Raw genomic sequence first — 11,296 nt, 5'->3', positions numbered from 1 at the left:
ATCCTTGATGTATTGAGCTTACATTATTGTACGCAGAAAAAATATCAAGTTCTATATAAAATATTGACGTTTCGGAGTCTTCACACACGACTAATCATTGGTCAAAGTATGAAAAAACACTAAGTTTTTTCAAACAAAACTTACTTCGGGCACCTTTTCAACCCCTAAAATGACGATCCGAACGTCTACGTATCCTTGATGTATTGAGCCTACATTATTGTACACAGAAAAAAATATTAGGTTCTATATAAAATATTGATGTTTCGGAGTCTTCACACACGACTAATCATTGGTCAAAGTATGAAAAAACACACTAAGTGTTGCAAAAAAAAAAAAGTTTACCAAATTTTTTTTTAGTGCTCGCAAAAAAAAAAAAAAAAAACTTTAGAGGTAAAACGTGGACTGATCCACGTTATACAAAATATATTGTATAACGTGGATCAGTCCACGTTATACGTTTAAAATATATTTTTTTTAATTTTCGTTGATTTGGTTATGACAGCGGCAAATTTTTTTGGGGGTATATCGTGGATCAATCCACGATATACCCCTTTTGGTATATAAATTTTTGATCATCCCCTTTTGATAAATACCGTGTATTTTTATACCTTTTAGGCTCCGGACTCACACTTTAACGACACTTCTCCATTTCAACTATCTGATTTTGAAAAGTCACAATAACCCAATTTAAAAATAAAGATAAAAATGAAAACACTTTGTTAACCGAAAGTAAATGTAAGAAAATGATAAGGCAATATTTGCTGTTCATTTTTAATGTGCAAGAAAGGGACACAACTCAGAGGGCCCTCCAAAGACCAAATTGTCTCATTTTCCACTGCCGTATGTCCCTTGGAACATGGAGGAAATCATGGCACTTTTCCTCACTATATAACTCCTCTCGATCTCCTTCTCTTTTCACACAATCCCTTTCTTCTCTCAAGAAAAAAAAAACACTTAGTTTCCATGTAAAACTACCAATAAATCCTAAATAAGAAACAAAGCCAAAAAGTGATCAAAACTCATCCAAGAATAAGTCATGGAAATAGAATTGGCAAAGTGCGACTGTTGCGGGTTGAAAGAAGAATGCACAGTAGACTACATAAGTGAAGTGAAGGGAAATTTCGAGGGCAAATGGCTATGTGGTTTGTGCTCAGAAGCTGTTAGAGATGAAGTTAACAGAGGAAAAAAGCAACAATTTCTTGAGATGGAAGAAGCTGTAAAAGCTCACATGTCGTTTTGTAGAAAATATAAGTCTAATAATCCTGCAGTTCGTGTAGCTGATGGTATGAAGCAGATGCTAAGGAGAAGGTCAGGTGATTTGTCAAAAACTTCTTCATCTCCTTCTAAGAAGTATACAAGGTCAATATCCACATCACAAGTAGGAGATGAATATTCTTTCTCCTATTATTAGCTAAACAATATTATCAAGTACTATTGTGATGGAATGAGTGAGATTACTGTACTTTTATTAAACGTTTCAGATTCAAGTACTGAAAATAAAAAGATTACTAGTAATATTTAGAAACATATTTTCCTCTTTTAATAGGCATTAATATTATGTGACATGAATTCGAATTACTTGGACCTCAACTTCGGTTGAATAAGGTCTCGCAATTCCTTTTCATGACTAAATCTTTATGTACCATCTCTGTCTTTGTACAAAGGATGTAAATTATTTTTGTGGAGGCTACTGTAGATAGTTTTGTTTTCTCTTTGTTTATATATGTGGATATGCGCGTTACTGATTTTTCCACTTCAGTCACTGAATTATCATACTATATCTTACACGGAAAGGTATTTTTCTGCTTTTATTCCATGATAAAGGAATTTTTAATTAGTCTAAGTGCACACGATATATATTGTTTCTTCTCTTTTTGACAGAAGAGAAAAAGTAAAGTTACTTTACGATGACTCACTAGAGCACTTTCTGATGTAGATTGGATTAGTTCACCCACTTCATTAAAAATAAATAAAATGGTCTAAGCTACTCAACTAACTCACAACTATGATTACATGATTATTTCAGCAAATAAAGTTAATTAGTTGACTTAATATGATTTTTCTTGGCTGATCAAGTTCAATCAGTCAATCAATAAAGTACAACTCAATTCTAAACAAGTTAGAGATAAGCTAAACAAACTCCATTTTCTTTCTGCTCCTAATTAATTCCAACCCTTTCATTCTTTTTTAAATTCAGTAATGATAAGATTATACTGGGTATGTTATTGTCGTTGTTGTTCACAAGTAATCCATGTTGTAATTAAATTATTCCATTTTTTTAGTTTCTCACTCGGTGTCCGGTATTTGCATTAGAGTACGATTATATCCGGATTCGTGTTGCGTAGGGTCTTATTCGGGGGGAAGCACTCCCTACCAAGGATTTCTTCATACCCAGGACTTAAACCCGAGATCTTTGATTAAGAGAGTAGCAGCTCCATCTGCTACACCACATCCTTCAGTGGTAATTAAATTATTGCATGATTATATAGGAAAGTCTTCCATTATACCGGAAAGGTCAATTGCATTATTTCTACTATATTAGAAGCACTGGATGGTGCACTTTTTCGTCGTCCGTTTGTGGGCCCAAAAAAATTGTGGGCCCACATATTAAACACAAACCAACCAATATTAAAAAAAAAAAAAGTAAAAAAAGTGGAACCCACCATCTCCAAATTCACGGAGAAAAAAAAGTGGACCCCATATTAACAAAATCAAGCAATATAAAAAAAAGTGAATCTCATATTAAAAAAACAAACAATGTCAATAAAAAAAATGTGCAGACTTTGTATTCGTAGTAAACACTAATATTTCTACTATATTAGAAGCACCGGATGGTGCACTTTTTCGTCGTCCGTTTGTGGGCCCAAAAAAATTATGGGCCCACATATTAAACACAAACCAACCAATATTAAAAACAAAGTAAAAAAAATGGAACCCATCATCTCCAAATTCACGGAGAAAAAAAAAGTGGACCCCATATTAACAAAATCAAGCAATATAAAAAAAAAGTGAATCCCACATTAAAAAAACAAATAATGTCAATAAAAAAAACGTGCAGACTTTGTATTCGTAGCAAACACTAATATAATAAAGTTTTAGATACGGAGCACAAACTATACTGTTATATTAATCGTGTTTTGAATATTAAAAAAAAAAAGGTAAAAAAAGGTGAAACCCGCCATCTCCAAACTCACGGGGAAAAAAAAGTGGGCCCCATATTAACAAAATCAAGCAATATAAAAAAAAGTGAATCCCATATTAAAAAAACAAACAATGTAAAAAAAAAAAACGTGCAGACTTTGTATTCGTAGCAAACACTAATATAATAAAGTTTTAGATACGGAGCACAAACTACAATGTTAATTGTGGGCCCACATATTAAACACAAACCAACCAATATTAAAAAAAAACAAAAAAAAAGTAAAAAAAGTGGAACTCACCATCTCCAAACTCAAGGGAAAAAAAAAGTGGACCCCATATTAACCAAATCAAGCAATATAAAAAAAAGTGAATCCCATATTAAAAAAACAAACAATGTCAAAAAAAAAAAAAACCGTGCAGACTTTGTATTCGTAGCAAACACTAATATAATAAAGTTTTATATACGGAGCACAAACTACAATGTTATATTAATCGTGTTTTGAACATTAAAAAAAAAGTAAAAAAAGTGGAACCCACTATCTCCAAACTCACGGGGAAAAAAAAGTGGACCCTATATTAACAAAATCAGGCAATATAAAAAAAAAGTGAATCCCATATTAAAAAAACAAACAATGTCAAAAAAAAAAATTGCAGATTTTGTATTCGTAGCAAACACTAATATAATAAAGTTTTAGATACAGAGCACAAACTATAATGTTATATTAATCGTGTTTTGAACATAGTTGTATATATATATATATTATATGCATAAAAATAGTGTAAACCAATAATGTCCAAAAGGATGGGCCTCATACTAAACAACACCAAGCAATATAAAAAATGGACCCCATATTAACAAAATCAAGCAATATAAAAAAATAAAAAATAAATAAAAAAGTGAACCCAATATTAAAAAAAATAATGTAAAAAAAAAAGAGCAGAATTTGTATTCGTAGTAAACACTAATTTTCAAAGTATCTCATTAAGTCAATAATGATGGATTCATTGTCACGTGCGTATCAATCCATTAGTGAGAGCAAATGAAACTGTTTTTCTTCAAAAAGTTAAGTAGTCAAACCATACAGTTTTTTTTTTTATATTAGCCTGAGATCTAATCTAAATATTAAACTGTTGTATTTGCTATTCCGCCACGTCATTTATTTGTTATGTTCACTAAAATAAATATACTTAAAATATTTATATTTTAAAATAAGATAGAATAATGTGAAAAGAGATTCATGTCGTAAAAAAAATATATATCAAATAGAGATCAACTAATGAATAAGGTAAATTAGTCAAATTATAATTCTAATCGATGTTTTCTTAAAAAAGCATACAAAGACAACATGACAAGTAAAATGAGCTAAACCGAGAATATTTACCAAAAATTAAAAAATAGTATTTCGTCGTTTAAATAGAAAATCAATTTCTTCTTTGTTTCGTTTTAAACATGTAAAATTAATTTAATAATTTGAATTAGAATTATCCAAATCAAAATTTGATAAAAAATAACAAGTATTTACACCTTTAAATTAATCGAATTAAAATTGAAAGTATCAACTGATGCTTAAATATTGCTATTGTTTTATCTCAAAGAGAGGAAAATAGTTTCCTTTTAAATAAGTTTTCTCTTTTAAAAAATATTAATAAATTTGCCGATTTTGTATTCGTAGCAAACATTAATATAATAAAATTTTAGATACGAAGCACAAACTATAATGTTATATTAATCGTGTTTTGAACATAATATATAGTGTATATATATATATAATCACTATTCAAAAACAACTACATACACATAAATGCACTATAATCTAAAGTGTTGGGCCCGTGCGCAGCACGGGCCTAGGCCATCTAGTTTAATAGAGCTATTAAGGGCAGCTAAATGCAATTAATTGTTTAAATCAAAACTTTAATAAGAAACCTTAAACTTTTTGAACAAAATTCATACATATTTTCTTTTTGAAGTTCATATTTCTAGCTTTCGAAATGCAAAGTTATTAATATCTCTTTAAATTCAATTTATTCTATATCTCTCTCTTAAATTGACTGTATAGCCAATCTTAAAAGAAGCAACTTAAATTTTGGAGGTGTCCCTTAGTCAACAAAGTTCAATAATTTTATACTCCTAATGAATAATAGTACCAAACAATTTACCTCGTTTAAGGGTCATTAACATTTTTTAAACATAGTAGTGTAATATTTATGAAGCATAATCATCACCACAATTTACACCTTCCAAGCGTATAATTATATCCAAGTTCAAAAGCGGATTTCTATGCATAAAAAACACAATGAAAATTTCCAGTATATCTGAAGCCTATTTGGTCAGGTAAATTAATTGTAAATCCAGAAGGTCTTCAAATGCAGCCCAAAAAAAAAAAAAAAAGACAAGTATGTGGTTTTGTAGTTTAGATGGTTCCCAAAGTGATACCATTCTAATCCAAAGATGGATTGAGCCTTAGTGCTATGTTAGGTTAAGGTGGCTCCTGATGCTTGCTTCTTCTTGCGAAGTTGATTGATTGTCCCAACTTAAAACATTTTTTTGGTTCTTTGGGTACAAAGCAAACAGGAGAGTTCTAAAAGTATTGTCGCGGTCAATCGACAATGAAGTATGGAGAGACACACATCTGTTTTGTTTTGTAGTTTGCAACTAGAGTCTTAATTATTTTGGACCTAGGAAAGAGATGCGTACCTCATGAACCGCAGAAAAGAGTGGACTACAATTAAAGTTAGAGATAATGGTTAAAAAAAAAACACTCAAGTATCACCTTGTTTTAAATTTCCTAGCTGAACTATCAGGTGTGAGAGTTTTCTACCTAAATTATCACCAATTAGTTTTCAAAACACACCTCAATTATCAGTTGTTCACTTTTCCAACGTGAACTATCACCAACTAGTTAGCAAAACACACCTCAATTATCAGTTGTTCAATTTAATGAGGTGTGTTTTGCAAACTAGTTAATGATAGTTCAGGTAGGAAATGTGAACAACTGATAGTTGAGATGTGTTTTGTAAAGGGCAATTCGCAGAATTGCCCTTCCTTTGGGATGGTCTTTAGTTTTCGCCCCTTAAATGTTGGTCTTTAATTTTTGCTTTTCGCGTTGCTATCTGAGCTTCGCGTAGAAATCATGAGGTTCTGGGTTCGAACCCCCGCTCAGGCATAAATTAAAAAAAAAAATCGCAACGCAAGGCCAGGGTCGCGTGTATGCCGGACCCGGCATACACTTCTTAAGGAATAACTAAAGTTATGCCAAACCCAGCATAACTATAAGTTCCGCCTTATAAGGCAAAGTTTATGCCTTAAGGAAAAGTTCCTCCTTAGGGGCATACTTTTAGTTATGCCTTAATGAAAAGTCTGCTCCATAAGACATAACTAAAAGTATGCCCCATAAGGTGGAACTTTTCCTTAAAGCATAACTAAAAGTTTGTCTTATAAAGCAAAGTCTATGTCTTAAGCAAAGGTTATGCCTTATGGGGAAGACTTTTAGTTAAGCTAACTAAAAGTCTGCCCCATAAGGCATAACTAAACTATATCTTAAGAAAAAGTTCTGCCTTATGGGCAAACTTTTAGTTAAGGCTTAACTAAAAGTTTGCCCATAAGGCATAAGTATGTCGGGTCCGGCATAACTTTGGTTATTCCTGCCAGGTCCGGCGTACAAGCTACCCAAGACTTGCCTTGCAATTTTTTTATTTTAATTTATGCCTGAGTGGGGGTTCGAACCCAGAACCTCAGGTATAAGGCCATTTTTCAAGCGAAGGGCAAAACTTAAAGACCACAAATATGAGGGGCAATATTTAAAGACCACCCCAAAAAAAGGGCAATCTGCGCAATTTTTTATTTTGTAAACTAGTTAGTGATAGTTTAGGCAGGAAACTCTTATACCTGATAGTTCAAGTAGAAAACTCAAAAAAAAAAAAAAAAATGATACTTGAGGTATGTTTTTTTCCCATAACCCTTAAAGTTATATGCCATTATGCCCTTTAGATTAGACTTCGAAAAATCAGAATTTCGAAGTAATTGCACGGTTTTCCCTTCAAATGGGCCGGTCTTTAATTTTTGCCCTTTAAAATCGAACTTATGTCTAGCAGGTATAAATTCTTTAAAGGAGCTGACATAACTTGTAGATATTATGATCCGTAATTTATGTCCCTATAGACATAAGTTCAATTTTAAAAGGTAAAAATTAAAGACCGGCACAAAATTGGGACAAAAGTGCAAAGGGCCGTGAAGCAAAGGCATCATAAATCAAATAGTAAATGTTTAATTCCTTGTGATCCCATTAGCTCAAGATTATTCAACTAGCCCTTACATATATAACACGTATGTGGGCACCTTACATATATAACACGCATGCAATGTATACAATAAATAAGTTGATCTTATTTATTACGTACGTTGTTAACTGTTATACCTGAAATTGGTAGAATTTTAACTGCTATATAGTGGTTGCAAGTAGGGGCATTTAAATGAGACCGAAAAATCGATTCTAACCGATAAATCTAGTCAAGCCGATTTAATGAACCAAAACCCCGTTCGGTTTGGTATGATTTGGTTTTACATTTTGAAAAACCGATTAACATTTGGTTTGGTTTAATGTTACGCAGAAAAAAAAAAAAAAACCAAACCGATAAATACATATTTAAAATAATGGGTTGTATATGTGGGTATATATATCTTGTATATTAATTTAAAAAGTTATCTATCTTCTTTATAATTTTGGTTCATTTCAAGTCTAATACGAATTCAAATAATTAGAAAGAAATGTCTTTTCTTGGGTGGTGTTCTTATTCTGTTTCCCCCACTTTCTTAAGGGAATGAAACTAAGAGCTTCTTTTCTTATTTTTTTTTCCTCTTTTTTTTTTTTTGACAAAGAGATGATGAGACAAATTTGTGTAGTATTTGCTTGCGTTTTCAATTATGTCTCTGCTGTTGGGACAGGAAATAAAAACAAAATGGTCTCATAAGTGTAGGAATAGGTTTAAATATTTGATTCAATTTGGAGTTACCAGTCCCTCAAGCCTGGAGTCATATCTAATTCATGACTATCCAGTAATTCAAGGTTAACAACAAAACCTTTGTGCGTAACTTGAAGTCTTTAAACAAAAGAAGAAGTCCTTAAAGAAAAATGATAGGGAATGAATGTTTTAGCATTGATGTGAATGTGATACTGTTTTCAAGATAATAGTTGTATCTCATTTTCATTTTATGCACCTCACTTGTATCAATTTTTTTGCATTATAAAATACTTCCTTAAAACACGCAAAATTAAATCCGAACCAACCTGATAAAACCGAAACCGATTGAATTTATATATAATGGTTTAGTTTGATTTGAATATCCAAAAAATCCAATTTAATTGGTGTGATTTGGTTTTAATCAAAAATCGAGTCAAACTGGATCATGAACACCCCTAGTTGCAAGGTTACAATTTCACATTCAATATTTAGGTGTAAAACAAGGTTAAACTTCCACCTTACTAATTCATTTAGGTGTAAAATTTTATTACCACTAAAAACTCTCCCATCTTCTAATCAGTAATGTAATTACCTTATCTTCCTTTACTATTAACGACCTGCTCTTACAACAAAAGAACTTTAAAATCCTAGAAAATACTAAACAAAACTATCACAATGCCATCCTAATATATAACGGGATTCTTGCATGAATTTTTTTGATCCAAGGTCAATAGTAACAAACTCAACGAATACATGAGTCCACGACATGTCTTTATATAAGTAATAAATTTTCATCATTTAATAATATTTAATGAATACACAATTTTTCAGGAGAAATGATTTTTTAGTCTATATAAACCTTTTTAAGTTTTATGACCTTTTTATAAGAGATCTTCATTTTTTATATATAATAGATTTGAAAAAACACATAAGAAACCTGAAAATGTCACTTTCTTCTGTTCAAATTCTAAGAGGACAAGAGATCTCATTTCCTCCAATTTTGCCTCATTTTTGTCACTAACTAATGATAATAACCTAATGTATTTATGAATAGTTTTTTTCTCTCTAGCAATGAATGGCTCACGCCCCAAACCCGACTGGGACGGACTACATTCTACATGCTTACTACAGGCATCTACTGAGAAACTATAATTGTCTACATGACGTAGTAAATAAGTAACTTTGTTAGCATGAACTAAAAGATGCTCTATATGTATAGTTGAACATAAAACCCGTACATGATTGAACCCGACCACAGACGTCCACAAAGCCTCTACGAACATCTGACTGACATAACATAGTCGAGACAGGGCCCCGACCTACCCATAATCTCTATACATACAGGTACAAGACCTGACTCAACTCCAAGAAGAAGTGGAGCTTACACTATCTCGCTGAACACTTGTACCATCTAGAATGCGTGCCTGCTACTCAGTATACCTGAACCTGCAATGTGAACATAAACAATGCAGTGCCCCCGGCCAGAAAGATTGTACCGAGTATGTAAGGCAGATATGAAACATAACAATAAGACATTATCAATGAAAGGGGTAAGATATAACTTGAAACCTCTGTATTGCCACTGAGGGCCATGACATGCATAATGATTATACTTATGTATGATGCCACTCTACAGGGCTATATTATGTGTATCGAGTTGCTCTTTGGAGCTAATATCAACATCATAACTCTAACAGCTCAACTGATTAGTGGTAACTGCCCGACCGGCCATAGCTTAGTGGTAAATGCATGACTGCCCAACCGGCCTTAGTGCGGTGGTAAACTGGAATACATAACTACCCAACCGGCCGTAGCTTAGTGGTAAATGCATAACTACCCACCCGGCCGTAGCTCGGTGGTAAATACGTGTCTGCCCATCCGGCTATAATCCGATGGTAATGCGTGTCTGCCCAACTGGCTATGACTCGGTGGTAATTGGAGATACATGCCTGCCCATCCGATTATAGCTCGGTGGTAAGTAGTAATATTATATATTCATGCATGCTGACATGGAATAACATTCTAAACCTTTCAGAGTGACGTAAGGTCGGTAATCCTCTCAATATCATTATGTACATTAACATCATCATCATATGCCTCAAAGCGACTTAGTAATCATATTTAGACATGCTTGAATTGCATTTCATAGGAATGAATAACATAGGCATCCTTAATTATTAAAGGTCAAACCCATCGGGAGACACTTGTAGTTGGCAGAATCTTTCACTTAGACACCTCAACTAAACCTTGTATCAATTGAGCACTCAGACTATAACGAATTTATTCCAATTAGACATTTTTTTGACAATCAGCTAAAATTACAAGGGTTGTATAATACACTTGCGGGTGATGTGGCATGATAACTAATTAAAAGAGGACACCTGACTTAAAAGAAAAATTATTTTTCAGCAAAAAAACAAATAAAAAAACCCTATGTTCTAAACATACTCTCTTGTCTCCTGCACTGGTAACGTGTAGCCTCCGGAGCTGAAGCCGGACATCGACGAAGCCTGTCGTGACCCCCTCCCCCCCCCCCCCCCCCAAATTCACACACTCATCTCCCTATAGCTACCATCTTCCCATTCTCGTTAGTAAGTCATATTTTTCATTAGAGGACCCGTTTGAAGTTTCTATCAGAGAAATAGCTAGCCGCTATAACAAAATTGATTCAATCGTCTCTCACCATAGCAACACTATGTCTCTATAAACACCAAGCTTAGACGATATGTTTTCTAATTAATGAAGATCAAACTAAAAGAGAGAGAGAAAAGTTTGGGTATAGGGGAAGGACGACTATGGGGTTCTGATAGGTAAGGAAGGGACTGAAAGGGTTTGTAGGTTGGGGGAGTTTAGATTTTTTTTTTTTTTGGCTTTAAATACTTTTTTTCTCATACTCTATTTTTTAATTATTATATTAGGCCAAATATTAATCGTTACTTGTTCTTATAAATTGAGATGGTGGTGAAATTAGGGTGGCAGAATGGCGATGTATGGTGGTGGATGGTGAAGGAAGCAGGCAAAGAGAAAGTATGAAGAAGAAGAATATGGAAAAAAAAAATTGGCTCAAAAAAGCCTTTCACGCACTAGTAGTGAGTTTGCCACACTTAATATACCATGTTAGGAAAAAGTATCTAATTGAAACAAATTTGATGTAGTTTGAGTTCTCAATAGGTACAAGAGTTAGTTGAAGTGTCTA

The 11,296-nt window shown here is 32.9% G+C and overlaps 1 protein-coding gene across 1 annotated transcript; it reads left to right on the top strand.

Moving 5' to 3' along the window:
• Positions 1 to 746: 746 nt before the first annotated feature.
• LOC132613783 (uncharacterized) lies at positions 747 to 1,747 on the top strand. Its single transcript, XM_060328046.1, has one exon. It carries the CDS (start codon positions 1,037 to 1,039, stop codon positions 1,409 to 1,411), a length of 375 nt encoding a protein of 124 aa, XP_060184029.1. The 5' UTR covers positions 747 to 1,036; the 3' UTR covers positions 1,412 to 1,747.
• Positions 1,748 to 11,296: the final 9,549 nt, after the last annotated feature.

The sequence above is a fragment of the Lycium barbarum genome, chromosome 1 (genome assembly GCF_019175385.1).
Source record: "Lycium barbarum isolate Lr01 chromosome 1, ASM1917538v2, whole genome shotgun sequence".
Lineage (NCBI taxonomy): Eukaryota > Viridiplantae > Streptophyta > Magnoliopsida > Solanales > Solanaceae > Lycium > Lycium barbarum.
This window is presented reverse-complemented; position numbering and strand designations above follow the sequence as displayed.